At 42.0% G+C, this 20,440-nt stretch overlaps 1 protein-coding gene across 1 annotated transcript in view; it reads right to left on the minus strand.

Moving 5' to 3' along the window:
* PCYT1B (phosphate cytidylyltransferase 1B, choline) overlaps nt 1-20,440 on the minus strand; it is a 150,181-nt gene that overhangs the window by 32,313 nt on the left and 97,428 nt on the right. The window contains exons 3-4 of the mRNA XM_040421823.1: nt 8,788-8,904; nt 6,874-7,025 (exon numbers count right to left, since the gene is read on the minus strand). Coding sequence (XP_040277757.1) covers nt 6,874-7,025; nt 8,788-8,904 — 269 coding nt within the window. The remainder of the gene's footprint in view (nt 1-6,873; nt 7,026-8,787; nt 8,905-20,440) is intronic.

The raw sequence follows: 20,440 nt of genomic DNA on the forward strand, positions 1-20,440 counted from the left end.
TGTATGTAGAGGGGGTATCTCACAGGGCCTGAACCAGTGTAGGCCTGAATTCAATATTGGTGCACCAAATGGCGGTATTTAAAATCTCAGAATGTAACCCAAATGTATTAAGGGTGTATCTCACAATGACATCTGCATCAAAGGCTGCCAACTAAATTTTTTGTACCCAAACGAGTGTTTGTTTAACAACTGAATTTGACAGCAGTATATAAGCCTGTAATTTCACACATGCTGATGCTGAAAATAGTGTTTTTTGTCAAAAAAGTGTGTTTTTCAAACCCCAGAAAATGATGGGTGCATTTCTAGCTTAAATTGCACACTGACTAATCCAGATGTTGTAGATTGCCAAAAAAGTGTTTTTTTGGTAACAGAATATGAAAGCTGTATATATTAAACTTGAATTTAACACTTTTGTTGTAGTTTGCCCTTAAAAATTGTGATTTGCAATGTCCCAAAAGCTCAGATGCAGCGCTGGTGCACTGAGCTTGCATAAAATGGCTGCCGCCGGCACCCACCTAAAAAACAGAATTATAAAAGTTAGTTTTAGGGGGAGGGTAAAATGATTGTGCCCCTCACCCACACAACTATTTGTCTGTAGATCGCCGAGTTAGATTCTCTCCTATTCTCTCCCTGAAATCACAAGTCCAGCAGCATCCTCTCCCTACACAGCAGAGTGACGTGCAGTGCTATGTGACTCAAGCTTATATAGAGCCTGGGTCACATGCTGCTCTGGCCAATCACAGCCATGCCATTAGTAGGCATGGCTGTGATGGCCTCTTGGGGCAAGTAGTATGACGCTTGTTGATTGGCTGCTATGCAGCCTTTCAAAAAGCGCCAAGAAAGCGCCAAACACCGAACCCGAACGTTTACGGAAATGTTCGGGTTCGGGTTCGGGTCCGGGGTCCAAAAATCCTAAAGTTCGGTAAGTATAAAAGAAAGTTCAGCAAATTCAGCAAGTCTAGATCTGGCTGAGAAGTTCTCTGGAACTGTATGAAAACTTAAAGGGATTCTGTCACCAGGATTAACACTATAGCAATATTTATATGTGCCCATCAGTCTCCTTGCTGTGTTTAAAATGATCCCACTGTTACTGCTCTGTGTGTGTTCGATTCTTATAAAAAACGATCTTATTGATATGTAAATGACCTTGGTCAGGAGCCCAAGGGGTTGTTCCATATCTGTTGGAGCCCAGCCGCGCCCATTGATCCGGAGCCCAGCACTGCCTACCACTTTATTCACTCCACTTGCCCTGACGTAATTTCTTCTCAGTGCCGTAGTCTCACACAGGCGCAGTGGACACTGCGCCCGTGCGGACTACTGGCAGCGGCTTCGACGAGTCAACTGCGCATGCGCCGGCTTCCTTTTCCGGTGCTAGCGTGGTGCGCAGGGAGCCGGCGCATGCGCAGTTGACTCGTCGATGCCGGTGCCAGTAGTCCGCACGGGCGCAGACTACAGTGTCCACTGCGCCTGTGCGAGACTACAGCACTGAGAAGAAATTACGTCAGGGCAAGTGAAGTGAATAAATTAAGTGGTAGGCGGTGCTGGGCTTCGGATCGATGGGCACGGCTGGGCTCCAACAGATGTGGGACAACCCCTTGGGCTCCTGACAGAGGTAATTTACATATCAATAAGATCGATTTTTATAAGAATCTAACACACACAGAGCAGTAACAGTGGGATCATTTTAAACACAGCAAGGAGACTGATGGGCACATATAAATATCGCTATAGCATTAATCCTGGTGACAAAATCCCTTTAATACTGTACAATTCAAATAGTATTTGATCAAAGCAATCAGTATGGGCTCATTCACACAGCCTTAGGTGGGCCGTTCCGTGCATTGGGGACCGCAATTTGCCGGCCGCCGTGATGAATCCAGACCCATTCAACTTGAATGGGTCTGCATTCGTCTGTTCTGCAAAAAGATAGGACATGTTCTATCTTTTTGCAGAACGGAAGTATGGAACGGAACCCCACAGAAGCACTCCATAGTGCTTCCGTAGGGTTCCGTTTCATGCTTCCGTTCCGCACCGCTCTGCATCTCCGGTTTTGTGGACCCATTCACTTGACGCGTGATGCGGGATGCACACGGAACGGTGTCCGTTTATTGCGGATCTGCATATGCTGTCCGCAATACGGAAGCAGAACCCATACGTTCATGTGCATGAGCCCTATCTTTGTAGAGCATGCATATACAGTAGGATGAAAAAGAGATCAAGGGAATATGGGAATCATTTCTTCCTAATTTGCTGTCACATCTAAATTATTAATTGTGCTACAAAACATGCTCAGCATTCTGCTTTCCATAGGTAAGGTCATGGGCATGTTCCATATATACTGCTGATGGGGTCCTGCAAATGCTGATGTCTATATATACAGTGTATATATACAGTATGTAGATAGAAAGAGAGAGAGAGACCACAAGAAGCTGTAACAGGACATTGTGATTGAAGCCTGAGGCTGGGTTCACACTTGAGCGTTTTACAGGGCGTTCAAACGCGCTGTAAAACGCTCAACACATGAAAACCAATGCTTCCCTATGGCCCTGGTTCTCACTTGAGCGTTTTACAGCGCATTTGAACGCGCTGAAAAACGCCATACGCTCAAACAAGTTCTTGAGCTTCTTTGGGGCGTTTTGACGCGCGTTTGTGGCCATAGGACACTGCAGTCATTCACATAAACGCGCGTTTACTATTGCAAAAAACGCGCATAAAAACGCGCGACAAAACGCGCGTTAAACGCGCATATAAAATGCGCTCAAGTGTGAACCCAGCCTTAATCACAGCTGTTCTCCAGTGAATGGGTTAGTTTAATGGGTGTCAACAGACCTATTACCACCCATGATTTTTTTTTTATGATCTTTGCTATAAGGAGGTCATACAAAGTTATATTAGGAAAACCCCTTTAAATTGTAACTGTCATTTTCAGTTTTATATTTTGTAATGGAATGTACTTTATTAAAGGGGTTCTCCCGGAATAAAAAAATGAAAATACCTAAATGTTACTTTATTATAAATATATTCCCAAATATCTTCCATTAGTTATAATAGCTAGTTTTGTCTGGGGAGCAATCATCAGGGGAAATAAAATGGCCGCTGTCCTATTAGTACTCACAAAGTGTGTCCTAAGCACACAGCAGGACAAGTTACTTCAGAATACTGAGGTAAAGAGCTGCCTCATCCTCCTCTCTGCTCCACTTGTCTGGGATTATGATTCTGAATACAGATAATAAGATCTTCAGCTGAATCTCTGTAGGAATGGAGATCATGAAGAGACATGAAGTACAGAGATGAGGTGGAGGTGAGGCTGATAAGCAGTAGCACTTGTCTGCAGTCTCCATTACCACAGTCTGTCCTGTCCATCCTCTGTACTTCATGTCTCCTCATGAACTCCATTCCTTCAGAGATTCGGCTGAAGATCATATTAAACTGTATACAGGATAATAATACTTGACACATAGAAGAGGAGGATGAGGCAGCTACTTACCTCAGTGTTGTGAAGTAACTTGTCCTCCTGTGATTAGGACAGGTGTTGTGAGCACTAATAGGACGGCAGCCATTTTATTTCCCCTGATGATTGCTCCCAGACAAAATGAGTCATTATAACTAAAGAAAGGTATTTGGGAATATATTTATTATAAAGTAATATTTAGGTATTTTCTTGATTCCTGGAGAACCCCTTTAAGTGAATTTGTACATTTGTGTGAAAAAAATGGCTCTGAAGTGTCCCTTACCAGCGCTCTGTAAATGAGAGTTGCTAAGGACAAACAGTCTTCACAGAGCAGTACTGAAATGTGAAGAGAATGCTTTACAGTACGCTGCTAAGGGATACTTAAAGGGAATCTGTCATCAGTGACTTCGCTATCAAACTGTTTGCATAGACACATAGCTGTGGTTCACCTCATTAACCCTTTCCGGGCCTACACCGTACATGTACAGTCGGGTTTCTGCTGGCAATTGCAGACATTTAAACCCTCAGATGCCGTGGTCAAATGTAACCACGGCATCTGGGAGCACTAAAACTGAGAGACACGTGCTTCCTGGCCAGAGCCACCTTGCCTGGCTGAGATCGGGGAAGGCCTACAGGCCAATTAGTAGTATATTCCACTGCAGATCTGTAGGTGGCAGCACTGCATCGAAATATACAGAATTCTGTATTCTGTAATGCATTGATATGCACTACAGAATACAAGATGCAATCCAATAATTGCATGTTATAGTCACCTAGGGTGATTTAAAAAAGTAAAACAAAAAATAAAAAATAAAAACATTTTAAAAAATTTAAAAAATTAAAAAATTCAACTCACCCCTCTATCCCTAGAATAAAAAAGAAACACATAAACCATAAAATAAAATTAAATTAAGTTAAATAAACATCATGGGCATCGTCATGTCCGAAAACTCCCATACTATTAATATATATTTAAAAAAAAGGACCTCCCAAACAAAATGTAATAAAAAGTGGTCAAAAAGTCACAACACTCTAAAATAGTATCAATAAAAACTACAGATCATCCCACAAAAAATGAGACCTCTCACAGCAATCTAAACATAACTATAAAAAAGTTATGGGGTCCAGAATATAGTGATAATAAGAGAAAAAATTGTTTTTTCCAAAGATTATTTTTTTCAGTATTAAAACAAAAAAATATATATAAATGTGGTATCACCATAATCATACTGACCTGGAGAATGAAGGTGATAAGTCAGTTTTACTGCACAGTAAACAATGTAAAAACAAAACCCATAAAACTGTGGCAGAATAGTATTTTTTTTCCAATTTCACCTCTTTTGGATTTTTTTTCCAGCTTCCCACTAAATTGCATGCAATAATAATGGTGCCATTAAAAAGTAATACTTTTCCCACAAAAAACAAGCTCCCATAAGCTATGTGAACGGAAAAATAAAAAGGTATCACTGCATGAAGGCAGGGAGTGAAAAATGAAAATGCAAAAATGGAAACTCACAGGGTCCTGAAGAGGTTAAAATGCTGTTTTTCTTTTGTTGATCTGAGGCCCTTTTCTCAAGTTATGATTCTTATTCTGATGTTCAACTTAGGCCTTTGGTTCAATGAGGACGTTACCAATGCCCTTGTTGATCACAAGCTCCACTCCTTTCTGTGTTCAGCCCCTTCCTCGCTTCTTTGATTGACAGGGCCGACAGTGGCAAAGGAGCAAGGGGGGGGGGGGTCTGGCCACAGAACGGTGGGGAGCTTGGGTGCAACAAGGGCAATCATAATGCTCTGATTGCACTGAAAGCCTAATTTACATATTAAGAAGTATCATAACTAGAGATGAGCGAACTTCTGTTTTAAGTTCGGCGTCTAAAGTTCGGCTTCCGGTTAGCGGAGGATCCCGATATGGATTCCGAATTCCGTTGTGGTCCGTGGTAGCGGAATCAATAATGGCCATTATTGATACCGCTACCACGGACCACAACGTAATTCGGCATCCATATCGGGATCCTCCGCTAACCGGAAGCCGAACTTTAGACGCCGAACTTAAAACAGAAGTTCGCTCATCTCTAATCATAACTTGAGAACCAAGCCTCGGATCAACAATAGAAAAACAGCAGTTTAATCAGGTGAACCACAGCTAAGTCTATTTAAACAGTTTCGTCGCTAGTTGCCCCATGAAAAATATATTAAAATTTTTCAAACTACCACCAGGATCTACCGTAAATACTTTTGCAATTGCATGTAATTAAAAATGTATTATACCTACTGAGCTAGTCAATGAAATCTATCTGCCTGAGTTTTATTTTAAAGAGGACCTTTCACCAGAGGAAAGCCTCTAAACTAACCATACAGTTAGCGGTCTTCTTCTCCTATGCTGTAGCGCTGGCCAATCGCAGCGCTCAGCTCATAGCCAGGCTATGAGCTGAGCGCTGCCATTGGCCAGCGCTACAGCATAGGAGAAGAAGACGCCGGCAGGATCAAGTTGGTGGAGCCTAACTACTTACATACCGGAGGCTATACCGATCGAACGGAGCGGCGCCCGGGGATAACAGTAAGTGCAGCGGGATCCCTGGGCGCCGCTCTACACTTCTGTATAGTTAGTTTAGAGGCTTTCCTCTGGTGAAAGGTCCTCTTTAAGATAATCCCGTTAAATATTATAGGTTGTCCAGTATTGTCCATGTACATAACCTGTGGGTGGGTGGGACACTGTTTTTGGAAGCAAGCAGATATTTTTCTAACCATCCTGATGTATTTTCCCCATGACTAAAGTGCTGCTACTCCCACGTTTGATCTTTAACATAACAGTTTCTGCCTCCTCGAGGGATCCTTTTTTGTATCAGAAGTACGGTCACAAACTAAGGGCTCATGCACACGAACATATTTTCTTTCTGTGTCCGTTCCATTTTTTTTTGCGGACCGTATACAAAACCATTCACTTCAATGGGTCCGCTAAAAAAACTAAAGTTACTCCGCGGGCATTCCGTTTCCGTATGTCCGTATTTCCTTTCTGCAAAAAAATAAAACATGTCATTATTGTCCGCATTACGGACAAGGATAGGACTGTTCTATTAGGGGCCAGCTGTTCCGCTCTGCAAAATACAGAATGCACACGGACATCATCCGTATTTTTTGCTGACCCGCTTTTGCGGACCGCAAAATACATACGGTCATGTGCATGAGCACTAATTGTGATGACAGGAAATTATGAATTATTAGACAGATAGGCAGATCAGTCAGATAGACACATGTGCGTATGACACCATGACAGAACCCAACTGATCCCATTATAAGTCACTGGGGTCCGTCAGCATTCGTCGGTGTCCATCCTGTGATGAACAGAATAGAAAAACTGAATTCCTTACACAGATGTGAACTAGAAGGAATAAAGAATAGAGATTTTTGCAGTTCATAATTACCTTATGTTTCTCTAAAAATTCTGGAGTCAGCGTCCACGGTGCATCGGTGATCACTTCATCCACATACCTACAATGGCGGAGAGCCTCATAGCGTTCATTCTCATTCATTACTGTGAAACCTTTGTACTTGTGAGTTAGCTCATCACTGCAAACTGACAAATGCCATTAGAAAACTGTTCCTGTGGTCATTTCTGCCTTCAGATACTTTACAATGGAGACAATAACAACACCTATGCACAATACCCATGGCTAATTGTTTACTTTTCCTAATATACACTCATTGGGGCAGATTTATCATAGCCCAGCACGCCTCGTGATAAATTAGGCGCAGAATCTAGCACTCCGTGCTCGTGAAGAGAGGTCTACACCCTCACTATGCCCCCTTTTCTGGAGAGTGGCAAGACACCTGCGCAAAAAATTTTATGCAACTGCCATTGAAAAAGTCACAAACGTGTAGTTTGTAACTTTTTTACGCCACAAATTTGGCCCATTTTCATAAAAAAAAGAATGCACCAAGAAAGAGTTGTTGGAATCAAATGAAATTTTCTATGTGTGAATGTAATGATGATGTATGTAAGTGATTACAATATTAGAGAGAAAGGACAACTGTACAATGGAAAGGAGGCTCTGATATCCTGTTAGGCCACCTCTAGCCTGGATACAAGATGAGATATGGTTGGAGGCACAAAGGTAAATAATTTACTAGATAAGCTCTCTGCATGGCATATTTGTATTTAAAGGGACAGCCATGAGAGCCCCTACAAAAAGATCACCCCTTTCTCCATTTTATAGACATCAATGAGTTTGAGGAGATAGAAGAGGGTGCAATGAACTGCAGCCAAATAATATTTTTAGGTAAAGTTAGAGTTGTCTTTTAAGATAATTGATTTCAATTTGCTAATTAATACTAAAACCAATTATATGTGTTAATACACAAACAAAGCCATGGAATAACCTCCATGACGTACAGTATGCCATACAATACAGTTCTAAGTAACAGATGGCTAATAGTTCAAATGTCTGTGGTTTCTTGAACTTGTACTTGCACTTTTCATTAGGTAATTCATTTGTTTGATGGTACTAAAGGCTAATTACTAAAGCTTCGTTCACATCATCGTTCAGCCTTTCCGTTCTCCTGCCCCGTTTAGGTCCCCGGGCCCCATAGACTATATTGGGGTCCGTTAGGTTTCCGCTGCATGCACAACTTTTGTCTTTGCTCAAAAATCTTCTTCTGAGCGGAAACCTAACGGACCCCATTATAGTCTATGGGGCCCATGGGCTCCGTTCTGCTCAGTTATGTGCCGAATCCGTCCTTTCCGTTTTCCTGCCCCTAAATGGGGCAGAAGAACAGAAAGGCTGAACGGTGATGTGAACGAAGCCTAATGTGTTGTAATAACTAAATTAAACATTGATATGAACATTAGCTTTTACTGAGGATAATTCAATTTCTTTTCAGTGCATACAAGGTCTAAACCCTTAGTTTCCTAAGGTTATGTTCACACCATTCTGCTCCTAGTGCATACTCTGTACATGTCAATACACCAAAAGGATACCAAAGGAGTGTCCTTTTGGCATCCACCAGGCAGGTATACTGTTTCTTTTGTATAGGAACCTGCTTTCCAATAGAGGTGACCACACCAAAACGCTGTATGCAATGCAGTATGCGTTGCAGATGCAGGAGGTTTACTTTTGGAGCATTTCTCTAAAGATTCGGGACAAATGAGCAGAAAATAAATAAATAATGAAAACGTTTTTTATTTTAAAAGTAGGCCAATAGAATAATGCAATAAAACAGACTGAAAAACTCATAACAGGGTTATGCACAGCTGGGTATATATATTGCATTCCCATTTGATAAAATTATAATTTCAGGATCTATTAAGACAAAATATTTTTTGTCAGTCCATAGTTTACCTCCAACTAGCAGGTAACTGTTTGGGAACAGGTTCTTGGCTTGCATAAGGGCTCTTGCATGACCTGAGTGGAAGAGATCAAAGATTCCATCCGCATACACCCGGACAGGTCGGTCAACTGGAAAAGACAAAGGAAAGACCTCAACATGTGTCTCAAGAGCTCTGCAACTTTCTTTTCATCCTGCACTTAGGAAAATCTAAGTATGGGGTGAATTTATCATAAGGGAGATATTTGAAGTCAGCTTTGCTTGAGTCTGTGTTGGAGTACTTTATGCCACATTTATCAAATGTCTCATGTTGTTTGATAAATTTGTCTTATCCTTAAACCTAACACTTTTGTCTAGAGAAGCTCCTCCAGTTTTCCTACTCCACCCTCCTTCAGAAGTGAAATTGCGACTTTATAGCAACTTCTTTTTTTTAAGTCTCAATGATAATCCTGAAGTGAAACTCATTAACATATCTAACCACACCCACACTTTTTTTTTTTTTAACCCCTCCAGCCCTATTGTACTATGCATTCTGTATTCAGAATGCTATTATTTTCCCTTATAACCATGTTATAAGGGAAAATAATACAATCTACACAACCTTGAACCTAAACCTGAACTTCTGTGAAGAAGTTCGGGTCTGGGTACCACATTCAGTTTTTTATCATGCGCGTGCAAAACGCAATGCACCTGGGGCATAAAAACTGAACAACAGAACGCAATCGCAGTCAAAACTGATTGCGTACCTACTCGCGCGGGTTTGCCGCAACGCATCCGGACCTTATCCGGACACGCTCGTGTGAAAGAGGCCTAAATGTTATAATTGTTAATTAGTCACATCAACTTGGAGGAATTTTAGCCCATTCCTCTGTTCTAAACAGCTTCAACTCTGTTATGTTGGTGGTTTCCTCTGATGAACTGCTCAGTTCAGGTCCTTCCACAACATTTCTATTGGATTAAGATAAGGACTTTCAGTTGGCCTTTCCAAAACTTTAACTTCTTCTTTAACCATTCTTTGGTAGAATGACTTGTATGCTAGGGTCATTGCCTTGCCGCATGACTCACCATCTTTTGAGAAACAACTCCTGACGTTTTCTTTTAGCATTTGCTGGTATAATTCAGAATTTATTTTTCCATCAATGATGACAAGCCATCCTGGTCCAGATGCAGCAAAACAGGTCCAAACCATGATACTACCACCACGGGGATGAGATAGATAGATAGATAGATAGATAGATACAATGCATTTGGAAAGTCTTCAGACATTTCGTTATGTTGTGGCCTTGTGTTATGTTGTGGCCTTGGCCTTAAAGTTAAACTTTTTCCCCATCAATCTGCATTCCCGCATACTGACCCGCATACTGACAAAGTGAAAACAGAATATTAGAAATATTTGCTAATTTATTGAAAAGTAAAAACTAAAATCTTGCATTGAGATAGGTGTTCAGACCCTTTGCTCAGTACTTGGTTGAGGCACCTTTGGCAGTCGTTACATTGTCCAGTCTTCTTGGGTCTGATGCCACAAGGTTTGCACACCTGGATTGGTGTTTTTGCCATTTTTCTCTGCAGATTCTCTCAAACTTTCAGGTTGCATGGGGATTGGATTCAAGGCAGGGCTCTGGCTGGAACATTATCAGAGTTATCCCTAAGCCACTCCTGTGTTGTCTCGGCTGTGTGCTTAGGTCATTATCTTGTTGAAAGGTAAACCTTTGACGCAGTTTGCGGTTCAGAGTACACTGGATTAGGTTTTTAATTAAAAATATCTCTGTACTTTGCTGCATTCAGCTTTACCTCAAATCTGACCAGTCTCCATGTCCCAGTTGCTAAAAAATACCTTCACAGCATCATGCTGCCACCACCATGCTTCACTGTAGGGATGGTAGTGGCCAGTGCCTGGTTTCCTCCAAACAAATTCTTAGAATTGAGGCCCAAATGTTCAATCTTGATTTTACCAGACAAGAGAATTTTGTTTTCTCACAGTCTGAGTTTTTTAGGTACTTTTTTGCAAGCTTTCATGTTTCTTTTACTGAGAAGAGGCTTCTTTCTGGCCACACTGCCATTAAGCCCAGATTGGTGGCATGATGCAGTGATGGTTGACCTTCTGGAAGTTTCTGCCATCTGCACACAGGATCTCTATCTAAGGCCTTTCTTCTCAGATTACTTAGCTTGGTGGAGCAGTGAGCTCTAGGAGTCCTGGTTGTAATGTTCCAAATTTCTTCATTTAAAGGAAATGTGTCACCAAAAATGTTATCTGTCAGTTAAAACCAGATAGTAACACATATGCATTTTTCTAATCTGTTTTTATTTTCTGGTTGCAGATTTTGTTTCCTGAACATGATTATGGGAGCAGCCATCTTGCCTGAGCTGTTCTTAACAGAATTAAGAAAGCATTAAGAAAATTGCTTTACGGCAGCCACCTGGTCCATAGACACAATGGTCAGGAGGGGACCCTATTGACTTATATGGGAGAGTTTTCTAGGTATGCTCTGTGACCTGTGCTGAGGTAATTGTACAAGGAAAGAATAGATACACTTTGACAATCAAAAATTGTGAAAGGTGCATCCTGTCTTATTTTTCATTTCAATCCTGCCTGTTATTATCTCACCTCTGTGTATAGATACAGTAAGCCTCTTTCATACGAGCATGATGGATTAGGTCCGGATGCATTCAGGGTGCATTCAGTGAAACTCGCACCATTTTGCAAGCAAGTTCACTCAGTTTTGTCTGCAATTGCATTCAGTTGTTCTGTTTTTTTCACGAGAGTGCAATGCACGTGATAAAAAACTGAAGGTTTACAAACAACATCTCTTAGGCCCCTTTCACACGGGCGAGATTGAGTGAGGTGAACGCATTGCATCCGCACTGAATCCGGACCCATTCATTTCTATGGGGCTGTGCACATCAGCGGTGATTTTCACACATCACTTGTGCGTTGCGTGAAATTCACAGCATGCTCCTCTTTGTGCGTTTTTCACGTAACGCAGGCCCCATAGAAATGAATGGGGTTGCGTGAAAATCGCAAGCATCCACAAGCAAGTGCGGATGCGGTGCGATTTTCACGCACGGTTGCTAGGTGACGATTGGGATGGGGACCCGATCATTATTATTTTCCCTTATAACATGGTTATAAGGGAAAATAATAGCATTCTGAATACAGAATGCATAGTACAATAGGGCTGGAGGGGTTAAAAAATAAATAAATAATAATTTAACTCACCTTAATCCACTTGTTCGCGCAGCCGGAATCTCTTCTGTCTTTATCTGTGAGGAAAAGGACCTTTGATGACATCACTACGCTTATCACATGATCCATCACCATGGTGATGGATCATGTGAATGACCATATGATGAGCGTAGTGACGTCATCAAAGGTCTTTTTCCTCACAGATGAAGACAGAAGAGATGCCGGCTGGGCGAACAAGTGGATTAAGGTGAGTTAAATTTTTTTAAAAAATTTTTTAACCCCTCCAGCCCTATTTTACTATGCATTCTGTATTCAGAATGCTATTATTTTCCCTTATAACCATGTTATAAGGGAAAATAATACAATCTACACAACCTTGAACCCAAACCTTTTTTATCATGCGCGTGCAAAACACATTGCACCTGCGCGATAAAAACTGAACAACGCAACACAATCGCAGTCAAAACTGACTGCAATTGCGTACCTACTCGCGCGGGTTTGCCGCAATGCATACAGACCTTATCCGGACACGCTCGTGTGAAAGAGGCCTTAGCAACCAGTCAAAAACGCATTACATCCACACTTGCTTCCGGATGAAATGCTTTTTTCACTGAAGCCCCATTCACTTCTATGCTGCCAGGGCTGCGTGAAATACGCAGAATATAGAACATAGAATGATGCTTTCACATCATGCATTACACTCGCATGGAAAACTGGCCCGTGTGAAAGGGGCCTAAGCTGTAACTGCAGTATAGTGATCTGTACAGAAGAAGTGGTGCCTATTATTAGGCTTAGTGGCCAGTGCTAATTGTATGATTTTATTTAAATAAAGATAGTGAAGTGGAAAATTAAAAATAACATCAACAAAAATTCTTTAAAAACATGTTAAACATAAAAATATGATTTAAACAATAGGTCATTTTCTGATATCACATTTCCTTTAAGAATTTTAGAGGCCACTGTGCTCTTGGGAACTTTCAGTGCAGCAAAATTTTTAGTACCCCTCTCCAGATCTGTGCTTCCACACAATCCTATCTCTGTGCTCCATACGCAGTTCTTTCCTTCTCCTTATATAAACAGGGCTATGTCTTTCCAAATCATGTCTAATCAACTGAATTTACCACCAATCAAGGTGTAGAAACATCTCAAATATGATCGAGAGAAATGGGATGCCCCCAGAGCTAAATTTTAAGTGTCACAGCAAAGGGTATGAATACTTATGTCCATGCAAAATTTAGGTATTGCGTGCAGATTGATGGGGAAAAACTGCATTTTTTTTGTTTATTTTAGCATAAGGCCGCAACATGACAAAATGTGAAAAAAAAAGTTAAAGGGTCTAAAGACTTTCCGAAAAAACTGTAGACAGATAATAGATGGGTCTCAATCAGCTTTTTACCTGTGGGCACTGTAATTGTTCCACTTTGTCCTTTACAAAACTCTTTAAGCTCTGTCAAGCTACATGGTGATATTACGTATGCAGCTGTTTTTAACTCTAGCTACAGATCCTTAATTTTATTGAGATCCAGACTCTGATTTGGTCTTGTTTTATATTTGGGCCTGGTCTTGCTCAGAATCTTTTACCAAGTTGCAGTCAGATTTCCCTGGAGTTTTCTGTTTTTATTATAATCTGTACTTTCACAATTCTTCCAGAGAACAATGTAGAGAAGCATACTCTGAGCATAATTGCAACAAACAGCTGTTCTGCTGCCGGCATGACTTAACTTCCCTTCCACGTTGACTAGACTCCACAGGGTCTCTTCTTGAAGTTCTGAGCCTGCACCCATCACTGTATTCTAAAGGTGGCCATACACATTAGGCTACTTTCACACCAGCGTTTTTGCTGGATCCGTCATGGATCAGTCAGAATAATACAATTGTCTGCATCCTTTATGAATGAATCTGGTATTATCTTTAACATAGCAATGACGGATCCGTTCTGAACACCATTGAAAGTCAATGGGGGATGGATCCATTTTCTATTGTGTCCGAGAAAACGGATCCGTCCCCACTGACTTACATTGTGAGTCATGACAGATCCGTCTTGCTCCGCACCACATCGCGGATAAAAAAACGCTGCTTACAGTGTTATTCTGTCCGCGATTGGGAAGCAACCAAATGGAACGGAATGCATTCTGGTGCACTCTATTTAGTTCAGTTCAGTTTTGTCCCCATTGAATATGAATGGGGACAAAACGGAAGCCTTTTCCTCCGGAATTGAGCCCTTATGACGGATCTCAATAGCGGAAAGGGAAAGCGCAGATGTGAAAGTAGCCTCAGCTGAATGTCGACAGTAGCCTATAATTTTGGTGGTCCAGCAGACCATCTAATGTATATAGGCGATGTTCAGACTCTTCCCCTGAGGGCAGATGTTGAGGAAGAGGAGGATGAGGCTACTGGATTTTAACATGCTCAATCCTTTTGTTCTCAGGGAAAATATATTACTACCAGACCAGTGGTATCTGGCACCAGCTTTCTTTTCTCTCCCAATTTAGAACATATGCACCCTTGGCTCATGCATGGGAGGATGGTGGAGTCAAGACAAGACAACTCCAGCACGACCCATAACAAACGCCCATCTAGAAACATCACAGGAAATAAGAAAGAGCTGCATGGACACAGTTATGTGACTACAGCCCAGAACAGAGGATAGGGGCAATACATTTTAAAACAATACATTACAAACTACAGCTAGCTTCATAAGTGATTATTTTAAAAAATATTGATGTAATTGTAAACCATAAACCCCCTTTAAACTAGCAGATGCATCAATATCAATTGCACAATCCAGCATCACTAAACTTCTTGTAATACATGGATGTGTTGAGTTTGAAAGGGCAAGAGCTCCACTTTCAGTGTGACTTTCTGTTGTGACTGATAGAGGGGACTCCCTCTATGACATCCATATGCCCTGATTGCATACACATAGGGTGGCCAGACGTCCGGTTTTAGGCCAGACAGTCCGGTTTTCAGGCTCCCTGTCCTCTGTCCGGCGCAGAGCCTGGAAGGACACAGGGATGTGGTCCTTTTCAGTAGCTCACGCGCATTGTGCTGTCTGAGCGTGAGCTGCAGTAACTGACCGAGGCTTCTCTCACCCCCAGCCAGTCACTAGAACCACAGATATGGCTCCCTGTGGCTGACTTAGGGGGAGAGAAGCACCCCGGCTGCCCCTGCTCACCTTCCATTCACAAAGTTCTTCCCTCTCCTCCCCAGTGTTTTTTGGGCCGGCGGTGGGGGCGTGGCTTTACGGATGCGGGGGCACGGCTTTATGTGGTTTGGAGGCATGGTTTGGGGCATTGTGGGTGTGGTTTGGGGCGTTGTGGGTGTGGTTTGGGGCGTGGCCGGTGAGGTCCAGCATTCTAGGGTGAAGCCAGTGGCCACCCTACATACACAGAGGGGTTGCAATCCTTTGAGGCCTATCAGAACACGATTTCTTTTTTCTGAAGGGAAGTCCAACATATGTGAAAGTTACTGGTAATAATCGGAGAACCCCTTAGATTTAGTGCCTCACTTACAAAAATCTCAAAAACTCCCTTTTAATTTAATTAGAATATAGAACCTTTTTTCCGAATGATAACAGACTTTCAGACACCTCTTTATCTAACTTTGGCCATGATGTCTACCAACAGTGGCTTTATTTTTGCCACTGTTCATAAAGGTGTATCCAGGTAAACAACATTGGTTGTACACACAGTCATACAAAAAGATGCATATTTGTTTCATACAGGGAGTGCAGAATTATTAGGCAAGTTGTATTATTATTGAACAACAACCATGTTCTCAATGAACCCAAAAAACTCATTAATATCAAAGCTGAATATTTTTGGAAGTAGTTTTTAGTTTGTTTTTAGTTTTAGCTATTTTAGGGGGATATCTGTGTGTGCAGGTGACTATTACTGTGCATAATTATTAGGCAACTTAACAAAAAACAAATATATACCCATTTCAATTATTTATTTTTACCAGTGAAACCAATATAACATCTCAACATTCACAAATATACATTTCTGACATTCAAAAATAAAACAAAAACAAATCAGTGACCAATATGGCCGCCTTTCTTTGCAAGGACACTCAAAAGCCTGCCATCCATGGATTCTGTCAGTGTTTTGATCTGTTCACCATCAACATTGCGTGCAGCAGCAACCACAGCCTCCCAGACACTGTTCAGAGAGGTGTACTGTTTTCCCTCCTTGTAAATCTCACATTTGATGATGGACCACAGGTTCTCAATGGGGTTCAGATCAGGTGAACAAAGAGGCCATGTCATTAGATTTTCTTCTTTTATACCCTTTCTTGCCAGCCACGCTGTGGAGTACTTGGACGCTTGTGATGGAGCATTGTCCTGCATGAAAATCATGTTTTTCTTGAAGGATGCAGACTTCTTCCTGTACCACTGCTTGAAGAAGGTGTCTTCCAGAAACTGGCAGTAGGACTGGGAGTTGAGCTTGACTCCATCCTCAACCCGAAAAGGCCCCACAAGCTCATCTTTGATGATAACAGCCCAAACCAGTACTCCACCTCCACCTTGCTGGCGTCTGAGTCGGACTGGAGCTCTCTGCCCTTTACCAATCCAGCCACGGGCCCATCCATCTGGCCCATCAAGACTCACTCTCATTTCATCAGTCCATAAAACCTTAGAAAAATCAGTCTTGAGATATTTCTTGGCCCAGTCTTGACGTTTCAGCTTGTGTGTCTTGTTCAGTGGTGGTCGTCTTTCAGCCTTTCTTACCTTGGCCATGTCTGTGATTATTGCACACCTTGTGCTTTTGGGCACTCCAGTGATGTTGCAGCTCTGAAATATGGCCAAACTGGTGGCAAGTGGCATCTTGGCAGCTGCACGCTTGACTTTTCTCAGTTCATGGGCAGTTATTTTGCGCCTTGGTTTTTCCACACGCTTCTTGCGACCCTGTTGACTATTTTGAATGAAACGCTTGATTGTTCGATGATCACGCTTCAGAAGCTTTGCAATTTTAAGAGTGCTGCATCCCTCTGCAAGATATCTCACTATTTTTGACTTTTCTGAGCCTGTCAAGTCCTTCTTTTGACCCATTTTGCCAAAGGAAAGGAAGTTGCCTAATAATTATGCACACCTAATATAGGGTGTTGATGTCATTAGACCACACCCCTTCTCATTACAGAGATGCACATCACCTAATATGCTTAATTGGTAGTAGGCTTTCGAGCCTATACAGCTTGGAGTAAGACAACATGCATAAAGAGGATGATGTGGTCAAAATACTCATTTGCCTAATAATTCTGCACGCAGTGTAGTTGTCATAGGTCATTGCCATTTTTTAAAGGCAGGTGTGCAGGGAGCACCGAGGAGCTGCTGCAGAGGTTGGGAGTGGTAGTAGCCCTTATGTAGTGTTGTGTCAGAGTATATTCCCTCAGGCCATTGCTCCCAGGTAATCTGTGCTGTGGACATGTAATATTGAAGAATGAGGCCAGAATTAAATATATAACAGTCCTTTTTTACTAAGTGCAACCTAGAACAGAACATCAAATACATCCAATAACAGCAGACTTCAAGTACAAACCTCTCTGGCACCAGCAAGGATTATGGAGGCAGGTTGGATGGCAGCAATTTCACATTTTGGTCGTACTGGCCTAGTGATATTCTGAGTGATGAGTGTCTTAGCCGTAGTCCCTCACCTTTCAGCAGTGTCTATAGATACTGGTTATAACAGTGTACAGTCGTGGCCAAAAGTTTTGAGAATGACACAAATATTAGTTTTCACAAAGTTTGCTGCTAAACTGCTTTTAGATCTTTGTTTCAGTTGTTTCTGTGATGTAGTGAAATATAATTACACGCACTTCATACGTTTCAAAGGCTTTTATCGACAATTACATGACATTTATGCAAAGAGTCAGTATTTGCAGTGTTGGCCCTTCTTTTTCAGGTCCTCTGCAATTCGACTTGGCATGCTCTCAATCAACTTCTGGGCCAATTCCTGACTGATAGCAACCCATTCTTTCATAATCACTTCTTGGAGTTTGTCCGAATTAGTGGGTTTTTGTTTGTCCACTCGCCTCTTGTGGATTGACCACAAGTTCTCAATGGGATTAAGATCTGGGGAGTTTCCAGGCCATGGACCCAAAATGTCAACGTTTTGGTCCCCGAGCCACTTAGTTATCACTTTTGCCTTATGGCACGGTGCTCCATCGTGCTGGAAAATGCATTGTTCTTCACCAAACTGTTGTTGGATTGTTGGAAGAAGTTGCTGTTGGAGGGTGTTTTGGTACCATTCTTTATTCATGGCTGTGTTTTTGGGCAAAATTGTGAGTGAGCTCACTCCCTTGGCTGAGAAGCAACCCCACACATGAATGGTCTCAGGATGCTTTACTGTTGGCATGACACAGGACTGATGGTAGCGCTCACCTTTTCTTCTCCGGACAAGCCTTTTTCCAGATGCCCCAAACAATCGGAAAGAGGCTTCATCGGAGAATATGACTTTGCCCCAGTCCTCAGCAGTCCATTCACTATACTTTCTGCAGAAGATCAATCTGTCCCTGATGTTTTTTTTGGAGAGAAGTGACTTCTTTGCTGGCCTTCTTGACACCAGGCCATCTTCCAAAAGTCTTCGCCTCACTGTGCGTGCAGATGCGCTCACACCTGCCTGCTGCCATTCCTGAGCAAGCTCTGCACTGGTGGCACTCTGATCCCGCAGCTGAATCCTCTTTAGGAGACGATCCTGGCGCTTGCTGGACTTTCTTGGACGCTCTGAAGCCTTCTTAACAAGAATTGAACCTCTTTCCTTGAAGTTCTTGATGATCCTATAAATTGTTGATTGAGGTGCAATCCTAGTAGCCACAATATCCTTGCCTGTGAAGCCATTTTTATGCAACGCAATGATGGCTGCACGTGTTTCTTTGCAGGTCACCATGGTTAACAATGGAAGAACAATGATTTCAAGCATCACCCTCCTTTTAACATGTCAAGTCTGCCATTTTAACCCAATCAGCCTGACATAATGATCTCCAGCCTTGTGCTCGTCAACATTCTCACCTGAGTTAACAAGACGATTACTGAAATGATCTCAGCAGGTCCTTAAAATGACAGCAATGAAATGCAGTGGAAAGGTTTTTTTTGGGATTAAGTTAATTTTTATGGCAAAGAAGGACTATGCAATTCATCTGATCACTCTTCATAACATTCTGGAGTATATGCAAATTGCTATAATAAAAACTTAAGCAGCAACTTTTCCAATTTCCAATATTTATGTAATTCTTAAAACTTTTGGCCACGACTGTAGTCTGCTGTGTAGCATCTCAAGACTTAATTTGAGGCTTAAAGTAAGCTGATCTCTCTGGAGAATCCTATATAGGAGCAGGAGCTCAGGCTTGTGCTTCCTCTCCCCTCTCTGGTAACTCAGGAACTTTCCCTTCTGCCAACTAGCAGGACCAGCCCATTCCTAACAAGAAGGGAAGAACAGGGTGATTAGCCCTGTGCCTGTCAACCACTGCCATCCATACTTAGCTGGAACAAACAGCCAGAAGCATATAAAATAACACATAACATTACAATATAAAACTATTTACAAAATTGTAGTACCCCCCCAGGTCTCGGGTACTAAACTTGTACCAGCACATCTTACACCTTGTTCTGTCTGACAACATTACTGGTTTTCAGTCCACTTTTGTCTGCTGTTTTAGATGTCAACGATTGTGGATCTACATTATATGCCACACAGGGGTAGATTTGGCATTTCTGGGACCCCAATCAAAGTTATGTCTAGCAGTCTCTGTTGCACCTCCAAGTTCCTCCACATAACACCATAAAGCTCTGCCTCTGGCAGCCCGCTAAACTCCACACTCAGGTTAGCAGTGCAGCCTGTGCACCTCTGCTACTGCTCTACAGCTGGAAAGGGCCATTCTTCCCCCTGGGCTCCTGTGCAGCTGAATCGACTGCACAGAAGGTATGTCCACCCTCTTAGTTGTTTTTTATTTCAGCCAACCGCTAGTGGTCATCATAGGCCCCCTGATCTCTGGTTGATATGTGTTCTGATAAAGAGTAGGGTTCTGTCTGTATAGAAAATAACATGAGAGGTGCTATATTGAGTGGTAACTATTCAATATAATACTATCAGCAGTTGAGGTAGTTTCTTGGCTTCAATACACTTGTGTAGGTTTACACCACGCACCCATTACCTGGCGCTGTCATAGTCTTGTTACACAAGCTTCTGCCACTCAGACAGATAATGCTAGTATTATCAATAAACATTTTCTACTGGAAGTATTCAGAAAGTGAGGGGATTTGGAGGTGGCACACTCCATTTTCTTTCTATAGCCATTCCTCTAAATAAAAGATGAACTGTTGTGTTCACTATTTGGAATTGATATAATGCAATGGTCCATTGAGATAGCATCATTGAAAGGAAAATTGCAGGATCAACTGTGCTTCTCTGAAGAAAAGAAATTTTCATGGCACAATACAATTTGTATCATCACAAAGGCTACGCTACTCTTCTTTTATGCGCCTGTAA

The sequence above is a fragment of the Bufo bufo genome, chromosome 3, assembly GCF_905171765.1.
Source record: "Bufo bufo chromosome 3, aBufBuf1.1, whole genome shotgun sequence".
Lineage (NCBI taxonomy): Eukaryota > Metazoa > Chordata > Amphibia > Anura > Bufonidae > Bufo > Bufo bufo.